Source organism: Pecten maximus, unplaced genomic scaffold, assembly GCF_902652985.1.
Source record: "Pecten maximus unplaced genomic scaffold, xPecMax1.1, whole genome shotgun sequence".
NCBI lineage: Eukaryota > Metazoa > Mollusca > Bivalvia > Pectinida > Pectinidae > Pecten > Pecten maximus.
In genome coordinates, this window is record NW_022982135.1 from 353,788 (window position 1) to 372,757 (window position 18,970).

The 18,970-nt window shown below is 36.3% G+C and overlaps 2 protein-coding genes across 5 annotated transcripts in view; both read left to right on the forward strand.

Moving 5' to 3' along the window:
* LOC117320372 overlaps positions 1-16,991 on the forward strand; it is a 129,063-nt gene extending 112,072 nt beyond the window's left edge. For 3 of the 4 annotated variants that reach the window (XM_033874976.1, XM_033874978.1, XM_033874975.1), the window contains 4 exons: positions 483-810; positions 9,255-9,305; positions 11,168-11,197; positions 14,361-16,991. In XM_033874976.1, the coding sequence (XP_033730867.1) occupies positions 483-810; positions 9,255-9,305; positions 11,168-11,197; positions 14,361-15,382 (1,431 nt within the window). In that variant the 3' untranslated portion in view covers positions 15,383-16,991. The remainder of the gene's footprint in view (positions 1-482; positions 811-9,254; positions 9,306-11,167; positions 11,198-14,360) is intronic. The other variant, XM_033874977.1, reaches the window with a different exon arrangement.
* LOC117320373 overlaps positions 1-18,970 on the forward strand; it is a 359,054-nt gene that overhangs the window by 91,948 nt on the left and 248,136 nt on the right. The gene's annotated exons all lie outside the window — the stretch shown is intronic.

The window sequence follows — 18,970 nt, forward strand, 5'->3', positions numbered from 1 at the left end:
TTTGTCATTTCTACAGATACCCTCACTGACAGTCAAATACTAATCTGTCTGTTTGCTGTTTGTCATTTCTACAGATACCCTCACTGACAGTAAAATACTAATCTGTCTGTTTGTCATTTCTACAGATACCCTCACTGACAGTCAAATACTAATCTGTCTGTTTGTCATTTCTACAGATACCCTCACTGACAATAAAATACTAATCCCTCTGTTTGTCATTTCTACAGATACCCTCACTGACAGTCAAATACTAATCTGTCTGTTTGTCATTTCTACAGATACCCTCACTGACAGTCAGATACTAATCCCTCTGTTTGTCATTTCTACAGTTGTCCTCATCTGACAGTCAAATACCAATCCCTCTGTTTGTCATTTCTACAGTTGTCCTCAGCTGACAGTCAAATACTAATCCCTTTGTTTGTCATTTCTACAGTTGTCCTCATCTGACAGTCAAATACTAAACCTTTTTTTCATTCAAACAGACTTCCCAAGCTGATGATGATCAGCAGACCGAAATCAGAAAATTATATTCTGGTATGGTGCTAAACCTGAGTGAGATGATCAACCCAAATAGGAAATTGACTTGGCAGAGACTTTTGACAGCGCTGGACCCATTGTTACCTCATGGACTCTATGATGACAATATTACATATTTTGGAAACATACTTGAGAAGCTGAGGGCAAAAGGAAAGATTGTTCCTATGAAAGGCTCCTTTGAGGAACTCCATGACGCACTCCTTAAAGTTAATGTTGAAGCAGCCGAGGTTGTTAAGGAGACTTCAGATAAGATAAAAGAACTTCTGTCTGAAGGTTAGTCTCGTATCATTTACTTGTTATTATACCCCGTGAAATGCATTTCGTGGGGGATATTAAATTGGGCTCTGTCCATCTGTCTGTCTGTGTGTCTGTCCCAATGAGGGCTTTTCCAGTGTCATGCATAATATGAACCCCGCTACCATAAGGTATTCCTGCATAAAATGTACCCCCTTGCATAAAAAAAAAACAATTTTGGCCCTGGGATGACACCCCCTGTGTCCTCTTATCCTATCTTCACAATTTCAGATTGATCAATCAAGTCAAAATTAAAGATGTTTATAATGGGGTCCATGGTACAATTTATGCAGCAGAATATAAAAGTATGCATGGGTTGGAGAAGTTGTGAGATGTCTATTATATACATATGAAGGTTCCCAATGTTGAGGTATATTTGAAGGTTGGATCCATAAAAAAAAATCATTTTCTTTTTGTCCAGGGGTGGGGATTTGGTGGGATGGAGTCAGAAACATTGATGACACCCCTTGTTTTGGTAGATGTATACAAAGTATCCGGGTAATTTTTATGCAGATTAATATGAGTAAATATGATGCATGACAACGGCCATGGTTGTGATTTCAGGTGTGTCGATTAAGTTCTGCCTGATCGCACATGATGACCCATTTTGACAGTGTAGCGAGCTTGGGTATAATTATCACACTACTTTAATCATCAAAGGGGCTAATGTTAGTGCTGTTTGTCAACATCAATATTGTTGGATCTTATTAAAGACAGGTTTTACAGTAACCAGAGTCAGGTATGTTTAATGTAATTTGATAAGAAACCGAATCAAAAATGGGATATTTAAATTTCCTGTGCCCGAAATTGTAAACAATTTACCGAGACGTACGTCATGAAAAGTACAAATTCACATTAGTTCCAATTTGCTCCCTAATTGTAAACTTTCAAATTTTAATCTGATCACAAACTGGCAGTTATCTTGAATTTCGACAATTGAAGTTTTGTCACGAACCCGAGGGCCAATACCTTTACAGACCTGGAAGCTACCAACAGATAACTAAAAGCAAATATGTAAACTTAATTATTTATTTACAAAAGAACAAATAACGACATAACATACAATATAAGTACTACCTATCACACCAAATAAACTCTATTTTTCATCATACTACGGGATCCCTCACACACTCGACACTTCATAATACATATAGGACTAGGATAATTTTCTCATACTCAAAAATCTATCCAGAGTATATGCCAATACCAAATACCACCGAAATATCCTATACCACTGGATTTTTCTCTCCAAATTAATCACTTAGTTATTACTGTGGATGTTAATTAGGGCCCCACATCGAGAGATGCGGGTGCCCTATAGTAATCAGGTTGTCCGTCTGTCCGTCCCTCCGTCTGTCCGTCCGTCTGTCCGTTTTTTTTCTTCTGCACAAAAATGATTGAAGGAGATAAAGGATTTGTATCAAATTGGAACTGATGATTCCTCATGCATCCTAGATCAGATGTGTAGTATTTCATGCAAATCGGATTCAAAATGCCTGTTAGGCGGCCATATTGGATTTTAACATTAACATGAAAATCCTGGATCTTTGTTGTTTTTAACTGTTCACTATTCGATTATGCAAAGTTGTCAAGAAATAAACCAAGAGTTACCTGACAGAATGATCAAACTCATAGTTCAAGGTCACAAGTTCAAAGGTCAACGGTCAAGGTCATCCTGGGTCGGCTTCAAAATGCCAGGTAATCGACCCTTTTGGATTTTAGCAGTCAAAACAATTTTGACATTTTCTTATCAATGAATGATCTTGTTTTTGATATGCTTTTATATAAATTTGAAACATTAGTTATAGTAGATTGCAGAATTGTTTATTTGGGCCCCGCATCAAACATGCGGTGCCCTATAGTAATCAGGTTGTCCGTCTGTCCGTCTGTCCGTTTTTTTCTTTTGCGCCAAATTATTGACAAGAGTTGGAGGATTTCGGTGAAAATTGGTACATAGTGGTATTTAGGGAAGCCAAACACAATGGTACCACTTAAGAAACCGTCTGTTGCCATGGTAACAAATGGAGGTTTCTGATTGGTTGAAATTTCGATATTGTTCGATTTCGGTGAAAATTGGTACATAGTGGTATTTAAGGGAAGCCAAACACAATGGTACCACTTAAGAAACCGTCTGTTACCATGGTAACAAATGGAGGTTTCTGATTGGTTGAAATTTCGATATTGTTCGATTTCGGTGAAAATTGGTACATAGTGGTATTTAGGGAAGCCAAATACAATGGTACCACTTACGAAACCGTCTGTTGCCATGGTAACAAATGGAGGTTTCTGGTCAAAATTTTGTTATTGTTCGATTTTGGTGAGAGAATTGGTATATAGGGGTTTTGAGGGAACAATGGTTCACTTTTCCAAAACCTGTGTTGTCATGGGAATGAAACAGAGGCTTCTGATTGGTAGAAATTTTGATATTATTTGATTGCGGCGAAAATTGGTACATACAGGTATTGAGGGAAGCCGATTTTCGATGATGTAACATTTTTAGCCCACCATCATCAGATGGTGGGCTATTCAAATCGCCCTGCGTCCGTGGTCCGTCGTCCGTCCGTCCGTCCCTCCGTCCGTCCGTCCGTCCGTCCGTCCCTCCGTCCGTAAACAATTCTTGTTATCGCTATTTCTGAGAAAGTACTGATGGGATCTTTCTCAAATTTCATATGTAGGTTCCCCTTGGTGCCTAGTTGTGCATATTGCATTTTGGGACCGATCGGAAAACAACATGGCCGACAGGCAGCCATCTTGGATTTTGACAATTGAAGTTTGTTATCTCTATTTCTGAGAAAGTATTGAAGAGATCTTTCTCAAATTTCATATGTAGGTTCCCCTTGGTGCCTAGTTATGCATATTGCATTTTGGGACCAATCAGAAAACAACATGGCCGACAGGCAGCCATCTTGGATTTTGACAATTGGAGTTTGTTATCGCTATTTCTGAGGAAGTACTGAAGGGATCTTTCTCAAATTTCATATGTAGGTTCCCTTTGGTGTCTAGTTATGCATATTGCATTTTGGGACCAATCGGAAAACAACATGGCCGATAGGCAGCCATCTTGGATTTTGACAATTTGAGTTTGTTATCGCTATTTCTGAGGAAGTACTGAAGGGATCTTTCTCAAATTTCATATATAGGTTCCCTTTGGTGCCTAGTTATGCATATTGCATTTTGGGACCAATCGGAAAACAAAATGGCCGACAGGCAGCCATCTTGGATTTTGACAATTGAAGTTTGTTATCGCTATTTCTGTGAAAGTACTGAAGGGATCTTTCTCAAATTTCATATGCAGGTTCCTCTTTGTTCCTGGTTATGCATATTGCATTTTGAGACTAATTAGAAAACAACATGGCTGACAGGCAGCCATCTTGGATTCTGACAATTAAAGTTTGTTATCGCTATTTCTGTGAAAGTAATGAAGGGATCTTTCTGAAATTTCATATGCAGGTTCCCCTCAGTGCCTAGTTATGCATATTGCATTTTGAGACCAATCGGAAAACAACATGGCCGACAGGCAGCCATCTTGGATTTTGACAATTGAAATTTGTTATCGCTTTTTCTGTGAAAGAACTGAAGGGATCTTTCTCAAATTTCATATGCAGGTTCCTCTTTGTTCCTGGTTATGCATATTGCATTTTGAGACTAATTAGAAAACAACATGGCTGACAGGCAGCCATCTAATGTAATTTTATAAGAAACCGAATCAAAAATGGGATATTTAAATTTCCTGTGCCCGAAATTGTAAACAATTTACCGAGACGTACGTCATGAAAAGTACAAATTCACATTAGTTCCCATTGCTCCCTAATTGTAAACTTTCAAATTTTAATCTGATCACAAACTGGCAGTTATCTTGAATTTCGACAATTGAAGTTTTGTCACGAACCCGAGGGCCAATACCTTTACAGACCTGGAAGCTACCAACAGATAACTAAAAGCAAATATGTAAACTTAATTATTTATTTACAAAAGAACAAATAACGACATAACATACAATATAAGTACTACCTATCACACCAAATAAACTCTATTTTTCATCATACTACGGGATCCCTCACACACTCGACACTTCATAATACATATAGGACTAGGATAATTTTCTCATACTCAAAAATCTATCCAGAGTATATGCCAATACCAAATACCACCGAAATATCCTATACCACTGGATTTTTCTCTCCAAATTAATCACTTAGTTATTACTGTGGATGTTAATTAGGGCCCCACCCGGGTGCCTATAGTAATCAGGTTGTCCGTCTGTCCGTCCCTCCGTCTGTCCGTCCGTCTGTCCGTTTTTTTTCTTCTGCACAAAAATGATTGAAGGAGATAAAGGATTTGTATCAAATTGGAACTGATGATTCCTCATGCATCCTAGATCAGATGTGTAGTATTTCATGCAAATCGGATTCAAAATGCCTGTTAGGCGGCCATATTGGATTTTAACATTAACATGAAAATCCTGGATCTTTGTTGTTTTTAACTGTTCACTATTCGATTATGCAAAGTTGTCAAGAAATAAACCAAGAGTTACCTGACAGAATGATCAAACTCATAGTTCAAGGTCACAAGTTCAAAGGTCAACGGTCAAGGTCATCCTGGGTCGGCTTCAAAATGCCAGGTAATCGACCCTTTTGGATTTTAGCAGTCAAAACAATTTTGACATTTTCTTATCAATGAATGATCTTGTTTTTGATATGCTTTTATATAAATTTGAAACATTAGTTATAGTAGATTGCAGAATTGTTTATTTGGGCCCCGCATCAAACATGCGGTGCCCTATAGTAATCAGGTTGTCCGTCTGTCCGTCTGTCCGTTTTTTTCTTTTGCGCCAAATTATTGACAAGAGTTGGAGGATTTCGGTGAAAATTGGTACATAGTGGTATTTAGGGAAGCCAAACACAATGGTACCACTTAAGAAACCGTCTGTTGCCATGGTAACAAATGGAGGTTTCTGATTGGTTGAAATTTCGATATTGTTCGATTTCGGTGAAAATTGGTACATAGTGGTATTTAAGGGAAGCCAAACACAATGGTACCACTTAAGAAACCGTCTGTTACCATGGTAACAAATGGAGGTTTCTGATTGGTTGAAATTTCGATATTGTTCGATTTCGGTGAAAATTGGTACATAGTGGTATTTAGGGAAGCCAAATACAATGGTACCACTTACGAAACCGTCTGTTGCCATGGTAACAAATGGAGGTTTCTGGTCAAAATTTTGTAATTGTTCGATTTTGGTGAGAGAATTGGTATATAGGGGTTTTGAGGGAACAATGGTTCACTTTTCCAAAACCTGTGTTGTCATGGGAATGAAACAGAGGCTTCTGATTGGTAGAAATTTTGATATTATTTGATTGCGGCGAAAATTGGTACATACAGGTATTGAGGGAAGCCGATTTTCGATGATGTAACATTTTACATATTGACATAAAACCACAATACACACATACATATACAATACTATTACAGTCTTCCATTAGCATAATTTATGACTTATGCAAAGTTGGTCACAATCAAACAAGATATCAACTGACCAAAGTTCAAAGTCAATGGGTCATATGTTAAGGTCGGATTGACATTTTTTAAATGGTATTAAAGATTTTGTTATGACATTATGAAGGTAAGTTGGTGTCAAGCGACCAAATTTTGAAGTTGATTGGGTCTAAATATAAAAAGTTTTAAAACAAAAAAAGGTGAAAAAAGTACTGGTTTGGATTTCTTATACCTCAAATGACAAAAAAAGGACATTATTAAAATATTTTAAAAAATCCTTTTTTTCTCCCCTTTTCTTCACATTTGGTATGTTTTGTTTTTCAGAAAACCCTCTCAAGTTTACCTTATTAGAATAACTGCATTGAGTTTATATCAGTTTGTGTGCTCCTTGATATTAGATTTGAAACAAATTTGAAAAGTGTAATGCTTGTAGAATTCTTTTAGCTAGCTTTTCCATACAATAATAATAAGCAGTATTGTCAGTGGCCCTATTAATGCTAACATTAATGAAACAATAGCAAAGGTTAATCAAAAACATATATCTAATAGTTTCATGTCAATATATTACAATCAGTGTTTTTCCTGGGTATTTTGGGAAAACTTCAATATGCCAAATTGGGAAAATTTGAGCGCAAACTGTAAATTACACCCAAACACACACATTGAATTTTCTATGCTAACCAATTTTACAGTGCACAGTGTATTCCTAAAAACGAAACTGGGAATTTTTTCATTGATTGTGAAAAGTCGTCATACAAATGTTATTTGGAATTTTCGAGTTGATTTTGGGAAAAAATCAGGCTAAAACGCATTGAGAATGGGGTCGTTTGGCGCACCCAGTTATATAGGCAGGAAAAACACTGACAATAATTATTACATTTAATACCCTGAAGGGTCAGACACATAGCGGGGCCCTTTCTGACGTGTCAGTGTTCTAGTTGATAATACAGTTCATCCTAGATGATCAAAATACTTTATCCAGTACCAAACACTACAAAGACAATAGTCAGCTGAGAGTGTAAATTACATGGAAACAGTTCGGCAACACCACCGCGTCCAGTACCCTTGTACACAGACTGTTCACAGTTCGGCAACACCACCACGTCCGGTACCCTTGTACACAGACTGTTCACAGTTCGGCAACACCACCACTTCCGGTACCCTTGTACACAGACTGTTCACAGTTCGGCAACACCACCACTTCCGGTACCCTTGTACACAGACTGTTCACAGTTCGGCAACACCACCACTTCCGGTACCCTTGTACACAGACTGTTCACAGTTCGGCCACACCACCACTTCCGGTACCCTTGTACACAGACTGTTCACAGTTCGGCAACACCACCACTTCCGGTACCCTTGTACACAGACTGTTCACAGTTCGGCAACACCACCACTTCCGGTACCCTTGTACACAGACTGTTCACAGTTCGGCAACACCACCACTTCCGGTACCCTTGTACACAGACTGTTCACAGTTCGGCAACACCACCACTTCCGGTACCCTTGTACACAGACTGTTCACAGTTCGGCAACACCACCACTTCCGGTACCCTTGTACACAGACTGTTCACAGTTCGGCAACACCACCACTTCCGGTACCCTTGTACACAGACTGTTCACAGTTCGCCAACACCACCACGTCCGGTACCCTTGTACACAGACTGTTCACAGTTCGGCACTAACATTACTGTACATATGTAACAGAGTTCTACTGGGTTGTCACGATCCTGTGCTCTCCACAACACCTGTCTTTGGCCGTATCGCGTCTGTACGCAACGACGATCATCCCGAAGCTGGAATTAGCTGTCCTAGGAAAAGCCGTGGGTCATACAAACTGGCGACAAGGTCATCACATGTGGGCACTCCTGCGGAACACTCCCGGTTGCTGGACGGAAACATGGCACCCATATCCAGGCATCCGGGCTACTCACTCAGCCGGAGCCCATACTGTTGACTGGTCATATCAATTGAACTATATAAAACAAAACAATAACATTTCTCACTACTGTGCCGTAACCAAACAATACCGCAGTTCGGCAAAATCTGCGTTTAATACCGTAACTTACTTTTACAACTTATATTACAAAAATAACTTCTAACCTATCTTGTCTAGCTATATGAACAGTTTCTAGAGCTAACATTTATTCCTATTGCCACACAGGGGTCACTATATTATTATTACTTCAAAACACAATTCCATAGATTTCCTGACGTGAATTTTACACCGTTGTTTCACTAATAGTCATGTTATGTAAAAATACACAAAAATATGGAATTGACAGCTTATAAAATTCATACCAACAGAAAATACAAGTTTCACAGATTTGGACTCACCCCTGGGAATGTCCCGAACTCCCTTTTTATCTCATCATAACGAGTATTTCTATGGCCCAAAATGTGGCCGTCTGTCCCTCGCCATTTTCTCCATGTGCTTCCCCCAACCCAGAGCAAGACGTGCTCCAATTGGTTGACACTCTGAGCATAGGCCAATCAGAACTGAGTAAACAGGCCATGCTGTATTATAGTTAAACCCCATAAAATACCGTAATATATCTTGTAATACATCTATTCAAAACTCATTCTAGGCTCAATACTAAATTACCGTAAATAACCTATCACTAAAAAATTACCTCTTCAGTTTTACAATCACGAAATAGAGAAGTCACACATTACATATATACAAATGTCACGACTTCGTTGCCTTAAATAGTTATCGTTCATTGGTGGGCGCCAATCTCCCTCTGATATCAAAAATGGTTACTATTTGATGTCTGGTTGAAACAGTTTTATACCAAATGGCATCATTTCAGATCCATGTCTGGTTTTAACAATTTGGTACCTAATATGGTATCACAGCTGATTAATGAAACTCTGGTTGAGTATGAGTATTTCTCTGGTATATAATACCATTCATTTACTTACAGGGCCACCACCAGCAAAGAAACTTAAACCTGGAGACGTAGACCAGATTAAAGGTGGGTAGTTAGGAGGATATAGTGTTATGTTTGTCTCTGTTGATATTTGATATAAAGTCAAAAAACAGTCTGTGAATTTTAGATAGAATGCATTAATGTTAAATTATGTGTACAACATCTATATAGATATACACAAGACAGTGAGACCTGTGTCAGATTGTGTATAAGACATCTATATAGATATACACAAGACAGTGAGACCTGTGTCAGATTGTGTGTAAGACATTTATATAGATATACACAAGACAGTGAGACCTGTGTCAGATTGTGTGTAAGACATTTATATAGATATATATAGTGAATTCTTGATGCAGTTTCTATCTAGTTCATTCTGACCATAAAATATTAGATCTACACCAAAGGGTTTCTTTAAAAAAAAGTTTCGAAAAATAAAATTAAAATCAATGAGGAAAACTTCAGCTGCACATCATATATTTGACTGAAAATGTTGGCAGCCTAAAAGGGATGCTGGTCTTGACATTCTGGCAGCACAACCAGATTCCGACTGTTAGTGTCGATCCCTGGTCACCGTATATGGATAACCTAAGAGGTATGATATGTAGGATGTTCTAACATAAAATTATTGTACACGTGTGACAACAGACATAGATAACCTAAGAGGTAGGATATGTAGGATGTTCTAACATAAAATTATTGTACACGAGTGACAACAGACATAGATAACCTAAGAGGTAGGATATGTAGGATGTTCTAACATAAAATTATTGTACACGAGTGACAACAGACATAGATAACCTAAGAGGTAGGATATGTAGGATGTTCTAAGATGAAATTATTGTACACGTGTGACAACAGACATAGATAACCTAAGAGGTAGGATATGTAGGATGTTCTAAGATGAAATTATTGTACACGTGTGACAACAGAAATAGATAACCTAAGAGGTAGGATATGTAGGATGTTCTAAGATGAAATGGTTGTATACATGTGACAACAGACATAGATAACCTAAGAGGTATGATATGTAGGATGTTCAAATCACTACTTGTCAAATACGCCTGAGCTAATATGGGAAATATTGCAAAAAAAAAATGGGTTTGGTTTATACTTGGTGGAAACCATAGTTGGAAGATGCATACAAAACTTTTTTTATATAAATATATAAAAAAAAATATAAAAATATTTTTGCCATTATTACTGATATATCCAGGTGAGTGGTGCAGACCATCTGGGCCTCTTGTGTTTGTTTACCCCAAATATCATGATGTCAGCATACATGTGTTTTACAAACCGAAAAAAAAAAAAAATAGGATAGGTTAGGGCAATTACAGATAATCATATGAAATCGTTGAACTCACAAGTTGTATCTGTCCATCTGTTAATCCAAAATTTTGTAAGAAGAATCAGGAAACCCAAGCTTTACAAGATAAAGGTTAAAAGCCCACTTCAGAAATAAAAAGTCCTTATACAAGATATTTTGTGAACCCTTGAACTAATATAGCTCATATTTACACCATAACATCAAAACACCAAGCTAATATGAAAATCAGATTTAATTCTAATTTTCAATCAAGGTAAATCAAAGGTCACACTTGAAAACTCAGTTACATGTTTCGCAGCATACCTGTAAAGGCAGAAATTCATTATCAATGTAGCGCTCAGATAAATTGTCAAATATTGCTGGGCTCTGTCTGATGTGTCAGTACTCTTACTATAGTTCTGTCTATATTAAGCTGATCATGTGGATTACTGGCAAGGATTCTGGGTATTGATAATTTTTTCAGGATTTACCTTAATTCTAAAAGTCTTGTCTTTCACATAGAAAATAAAAATACATTCAAGCTCTGTTCTGGTTCTTAATCGTTGTGAAATATCTAATATTGGATCCTTGTGTTTTACAGGAAGGAATCCTAAGTTGAGAGTTGTGATAGGTGAGTCTGCTAAAGGATGTTTGACATGAAGATATTTGTTTGATGGAAGAGAGGTCCAGGAAACCATCCATATCAACAATAAAGACCACGCAGAAACTCCATCAAGGATATGACAGCAGCTTATGAAATATTTGAAACATAAATGTTTGTGTGTTAACGACCACACAAAATAATTGAGTGTGTATAAACAATAACAATCTCTATAATCATCCATCAAAGGTCATGGCCATATGTTACCTGATACGTCATGTAGTCATTGTGGCCGACTGATGGAAGTAGAGGTTACACAATGAGTAGGTTGTTGTATATGGTATTTATTTCACTTATTAGCTCACCTGGTCCGTCTGTCCGTCCGTCCGTCCGTCCGTCCGTCAACAATTGACTTCTTCATAACCACAGATCAGAATTTGACCAAATTTGGTCAGAAGCATCCCTATGTGGTGGTGACTCAAAATTGTACAAATGGTGGGGTCTGAGGGGCGGGGCCAAAAGGAGTCAATTCGGCTCTATTAATATAAACGTCTTCTTCTCTGAAACTAAGCAAAGGATATTGCTCCTATTTGCCTGATAGCATCACTATTGGTTGGGGATTCAAAATTGTACAAATGATGGGGCTGACCCCCAAGGGGCCTATGGCAAGCCGTTTGGGTTTTTACCTATTGAAATGAAGATATCTCTATTTAATTAAAGATATCTATATTTAAATAAAGATATGTCCAAGTTAAATACAGATATCTCTATTTCTACTGAAAATAAAAATATCTTCTTCTTGTAAATTACAGATATCTCTATTTCAAATACAGATATCTCTATTTCAAATACAGATATCTTTAATTGTAATTGAGATATCTTTATTTCAAATAGAGATATCTTTAATTCTTGTCCAATTTATGATATCTTTATTTAAAATAAAGATATCTCTATTTGAATTAAAGATATCCCTATTTTAAAAAGAGATATCTTTAATTTTGTTTAAATAGAGATATCTTCATTTGAAATACAGATATCTTTATTTAAATAAAGATATGTACAAGTTAAATACAGATATCTCTATTTCTACTGAAAATAAAGATATCTTATTTTAAATTACAGATGTCTCTATTTCAAATACAGATATCTTTAATTGTAATTAAGATATCTTTATTTCAAATAGAGATATCTTTAATTCTTGTCCAATTAAAGATATCTTTATTTACAATAGAGATATCTCTATTTGAATTAAAGATATTCCTATTTTAAATAGAGATATCTCTAATTTTGTTTAAATAGAGATATCTTCATTTGAAATACAGATATCTCTAATTCAAATACAGATATCTCTAATTCCAATACGGATATCTATTTAAAATAGAGATATCTTTAATTGAATTAGAGATATCTGCAATTAATTTGCAATACAGATATCTCTATTTCAAATACAGATATCTCTATTTGAATTCAAGATATCTGTATTTACACGTGTTTGCTCAGTGCGAAGATTAATATTGAAACACAAAGAAAATAATGATTACTCCCTAATCCTGATCAGTGTTAACTAAACGCTTGTAATTAAATCGGCCTATGTGGATCCCATTTATGCATGCATGAGAGATGTAGGTCAAACCGATGAACTTGGGAGGATTTCTAAAGAACAGAACATGGCAACTATTCTACGGGAAATAGAGCCAACTGTTGCGGCTATATGCAGTACCATTGAAAGCGGATACGTTGTAACAGATGCGCAGTTATTACGGCTTAGGGCAGCAAAACGCAATGTTGTTAGACTAAGAGATCGTATCCCTAATTCATGTATACATTGGCATTATTTACAGGCTTCACAGTTTTACGGCTTTACTTCCGTCATGCGCAAAAGGGAGAGTCAAGGGAGCAGTCGTTTTTCCTATTTGATGGTTAAATACAGATATCTCTATTTCATGTCAAATAAAGATATCTTTAATTCAAATAGAGATATCTGTATTTAAAATAAAGACATCTGTATTTCTACAACAATTAGAGATATCTGTATTTGAAAATAGAGATAGCTTTAATTGAATTAGAGATATCTGTATTTGAATTAAAGATATCTTTATTTGAAATACAGATATCTGTATTTACAATGAAATGCAGATATCTAATTGAAATAAAGATATCTTTAATTGAATTAGAGATATCTGTATTTGAATTAGAGATATCTCTTTCGTTTTTTAATTAAAGATATTTGTATTGTAAATAGAGATATCTCTAATTCAAATACAGATATCTCTAATTCAATTAAAGATATCCCTATTTAAATTAAAGATATCTCTATTTGAATTAAAGATATCTTTAATTTTTATATTAATAATGATATCTTTATTTTAAATACAGATATCTGTATTTAATAGGTAAAAACCCAAACGGCTTGCCATAGGGGCAGGGCCAAAAGTGGTCTATTGGGCTATATTGATATAAACGACTTTTCTGAAACCGAGCAATAGATCAATCAATAAATTAAATGGGTAAAAACTGTAATGGTCATTATGGCAAACCGCTGGTGTTTCTACCCATTTGATTAAGATATCTTCATTTGAATTTGTATTAATTTATGATATAGATATCTGTATTAGAAAAAGAGATATCTGTATATATCTATTTATGTATAAAATAGAGATATCTGTATATATTTATGTATAAAATAGAGATATCTGTATATATCTATTTATGTATAAAATAGAGATATCTGTATATATCTATTTATGTATAAAATAGAGATATCTGTATATATTTATGTATGAAATAGAGATATCTGTATATATCTATTTATGTATAAAATAGAGATATCTGTATATATCTATCTATGTATAAAATAGAGATATCTGTATATATCTATCTATGTATAAAATAGAGATATCTGTATATATCTATCTATGTATAAATAGAGATATCTGTATATCTATTTATGTATAAAATAAAGATATCTGTATTTAGATTAGATTTTATTTCATTTTGGAGAGATATGTATTTGAAATACAGATATAACTATTTAAATAAATATCTAATGTTTAACAATAAGAAATATCTTACTTATATATCTGAATTAAAAATAAGTCTTGTGATTTAACATGAAAATTATCACTTCGCTAATTTTAAAAGTAAAATTATAAAATAATCAGAAATAATAAAGTCTTAATCTTCCTGATTGCAGAAACAACAAGATTAACAACCATTGATCAAACCTCAAAACCAGAGGTGATCTCTACACAAGCCTTGGAAGACGCTAAAGAAATGATCAGAAAGAACAGCGTTGTCCTCATCAAGGGTGCCTCAGGGGATGGGAAGACTTTAATGGGTTACCAACTGTTGAAGTGGCTAATGGACGGCGATGATAAGGATACCAGACTGTCAAAGGATCCTGTCCAGCTTTACAGCATGGCCAAATGGGATAAAATTGTTGAGCCAAACACACAATTAGCTGTATATGTTGATGATGTTAGTGGGGAAATCGCTGAAGAATTGAAGAAAAGGGATATCTCCATTAAGTCGACATTTTGTGGGAAACTCCATAATAGATCAAATTGTTTGATACTAAATGTTCGAGATGAAATTTTCAAAAGCACACAATTATCTTCTTGTGAATTCTTCGAACAAAATATCATTGATTTGAGAGGTAAAAACTGCATAAAAATCGCAGAAAAAAAGCTTATTTTAGAAAGTTATGTCCGAGAAATTAAAACCTTTCCTAGTGGAAAGGAATCTGAAATAGTCAAACTTGCCCCAGATATAGGATTTCCACAGTGTTGTCGACTTTATAGGGATGTTCCCAGCTTACAAAAAGAGGGGGTTCATTTCTTCAAAAGTCCATTTCATTTCATGGAAACAACTTTGAAGAAATTACCAAAGGAGCACTTTTCTGCTCTTCTGTTTCTCTTTATCAATGAGGGGAGGGTTAAGAAAGGGGATTTAGATCCTAAAAACAGTGAAAGTGTTGACAGGAAAAAGCTTGATGAAGCTTTCCAGGGAATTAAACTTGATCATGCAGACAAAATCAGATCTCTGCGGAAAAGTTTAGCTGTAATGTTTGGATCTCTGGTTGAAAAAACAAAATATTATTTTATGATGGTGATGATGATGATGATGATGATGATTCATTTTACAAATTTTGTCATGATTCTGTTCAGGACACTGTTGCCCTTTTGTATGGCAAGGACACAAAAATTGGGTTTATAGAAAATTGTCCCCGAAAGTTCCTCCACTATATATCAACATCAAAATCCACAGCTAATAGAATAGTTATAAAATCTAGTAGTGAACACATGTATAAACGTTTGGTCAGAGAGTGTGAATCTGATGTCCGACTTTACGGGAACCGCAGATTGTCTGACTATATAGCTACATTAGATGTATGGACAGACACCCTGTTTCTACAGGGATTTATTAGATGGCTAAGTGGTCAGAATGATGACAAAAACTTACACCAACTGATAAAATGTGCCTTGTTAAATGAAGCTTGTTCTACTGGTTTAGAAGATCGTGTCTCGTATCTCCTTTCTGTGGGTGCCACACCCGACAATGATACACCGTTTTGTGTAGTGAAGGGTGGGAGTGTACAACTACTGACAAAACTACTAAAGTATGACGTCATTCCTACAGCGAGGGCACGCTGGTCACGATCATCATATTATACTGAGAATATCAATGTCCTACACGAGGCGTTTTTGTTTGAGAGAGAAGAGATGGTGACCATGTTGTGTGACACTTACCCAGACTTGGTACATGAGACTGATGACTGGAGACATAGCACGCTCCATTTTGTGGCACAGAAAGGAAACGTTGGTCTATTTCAGACAGTGGAGAGAATGATACTTAAATCATTGTGTAGAGTTGAGGATGTACAACATAAGTGTGAGACAGAAAATGGTCGTGTTGTACATAGGAGTTGTGTGTGTGGTCAGTACATGTCACAATTAGTGGACAGGAGAGGGTTTACAATATTACATGTTAGTTGTGGTCGGGGACACAGGGAGCTTAGTTTATACCTGTGTCAGTGTTACCCAGCACTAACTACAGCTGTAGATAACGACGGGTATACAGTATTACATCATAGTTGTATACAGGGAGACAGGGAGCTTAGTTTAGAGCTGTGTAAGTTATACCCAGCACTAACTACAGCTGTAGATAACGCCGGGTATACAGTATTACATCGTAGTTGTATACATGGACACAGGGAGCTTAGTTTAGAGCTGTGTAAGTTAGACCCAGCACTAACTACAGCTGTAAATAACCGTGGGTTTACAATATTACATCTTAGTTGTAGAGAGGGACACAGGGAGCTTAGTTTAGAGCTGTGTAAGTTAGACCCAGCACTAACTACAGCTGTAGATAAACGTGGGTATACTTGTCTACATTACATAGCCAGGATGACATCAGATGTAGACATGTTCACTGATTGTGAACGTCACGTAAAACAGAACGTAGAGAAAACAGGAGGTAAGTATGACATCACGACCTTACTTACTAATGACGGGCAATCTGTTTTAGACCTGGCAAAGGAATGGACAGAGTGGAGGGAAGTTAGATAACAACCCATTGTATGATCATCTTGTCAAAGTGTTTAATAAGTAAATGTATTAAATATTCACACTTCTATACATTAACTTGTGTAACATAATGACAAAATAAACAGCAACGAACAGAACACTGTGGAAACCTTTTGTAGGATCATCTTGTCAAGTTTATTTGTAAATAAAAGTACTTAGAAATAGTCACACATACTTCTTAACCTTCTATACATTAACTTGTATAACATGGTGTATAATTAAACAAAGATTAAGTTGAAGAAACAATTTATTTTCATCATTGTTCACAAAAACAAACAAAAGTCGCCAGTTTTAGAAATTTTCTTCGGCGATAGGGGGTGTCCTCAGGTAGGTGCGAGTGAAAGGAAGGTGGTAATACGGGTCCTCCTAAAGACATGAATGGGCCTGAAAGGACCTGAATCTGACCTGAATAGGTTTTAAAGGTGTTTATTGATTATTAATGTGTTATTTCTCGGTGTTTTATGCAAGAATGGGTGTTATTACATGTCGAAACACCATTTTCATTTGAAAAAACAAATTAGAATGATGTAGAACTCTTGGCCATTTGAAATGTTTCCAGACTCAACGACGAGGACGTGGTTCTACAATGAGTGTAGTGAACTAGGAAATAGACAAGTTTTATATGTTATGTGTTCAAAGTTACCTAGAGTAGTTAAAGCTATACGCTATAGTCAGCCAAATCTATTCGAGTTGCTTCCCTTAGATCAGTAGTTAATTAACCCGTTTTAGGTTTACACCCTTCATTCTATATCAAGGTAAAATATAACCAAACGGTAGAACCTGAAAGTCAGTCGTTATTAGGTAGCACACGGTCTGTGGGACCAGTGGTCAGTGCCTAGGGCTGTATTTGGAAATGACGAGATAGGGGTTTAGATACGCCCATATTTCGGGTTAAAGGTCAGGATTGGTCAATTGACCACATCCTCAATTCATACATATTAATTAACCCTTAGGGGATATAAAAAGACTTGCGCGTTTTGCATAAGGAGTTCTCCAGCACCTTTCAGTCTAAACGGACTTAGTGCCGTTTGGATGTACATATTTAGGATGTGAGGACTTAGTTTTGTTTAAATGTGTGTGAACTGTTAAGTGTGAATGCGCCGGCGATAGTGTGGAAGATGGATGAAACTTCATTGGATTGTATTGTACCTTCGGGATTTTCCTGTGGATTAATAAATATAAGTAAACTTTATATCCAGTGTTGAATTATGTTTATCACACCACAACCATCCCAAAAAGAACTTTCACGTCCCGTGTTCATAGAGAGCGGACGTTACAATTGGTGGCAGCAGCGGTGGGATGGTTTTAAAATGTGGTTGTGATAAACTGGAACAAACACTATGGATGTAAGAATTCTACGAAAAACTGTGATGTCTTTCGTTCGACGGAGTTTGGTACGATTGGATTCATACAACTCGTCAAATCCTGTAGTGCTATCGAGAGCACGAAAACTGTGTGTTTTAAGTCCGTTACTCTTAGTTTACAAAGGAACGGCATATATTCGGAAACTTTGTTCGGAAATGGATTTTAACCCTAGAAGTGCTTGCCTCGAGCTTGTGGATTTATCTCCGCTACCCACATCATATAGTTGTGTGTTTCACAAAGAAATGTTGAGTAATGGAACGTTTTGACTGTGTGTTTAGCAGTTGTGTTCTCTATTATATTGAAGTTATATCGAGAAATCTATTTACTCGGGATATGATGCAGGACATAGGTCTGGGATTTTCGGAGGATATTTACCCTCGGGAAGCTGAGGATTTTTCTAGTGGTTTCCGAGTTACTATGGAAGTTAACTCATTGTGTTTTCTCGCGTTAATAGTGCCTAACGGAGAAGTATTTAGGAAATTAAAAGTGAATATTTTCGCTACTTGGAAGTTAAAATCCGACAATTTTCCGGGATTATATACAGGATATATACAGGACATGTATAGGAAATGTTATCCAATGAACCGTGAGTACATTTAAAAATCATCGAAATATTGTCGAATAACGCTTATAACAGCTGTGACGGTGTCAAAGAACTTTCGAATTGCTAAATAAAATGATTAAGCATTTTAGACACATGTTTTTGACCATTTAGGAAACTATGATCGTTCATAGATTGTGACGACTCTCAGAATAAGTAGTAAAATGAGCAGGAACTTGATCAGTGTATCGTGTGTCAGTCCTAGATTCGGGAAGGCTCAAATCAGGGAATAACCAAAGTCAAGTATCGCCA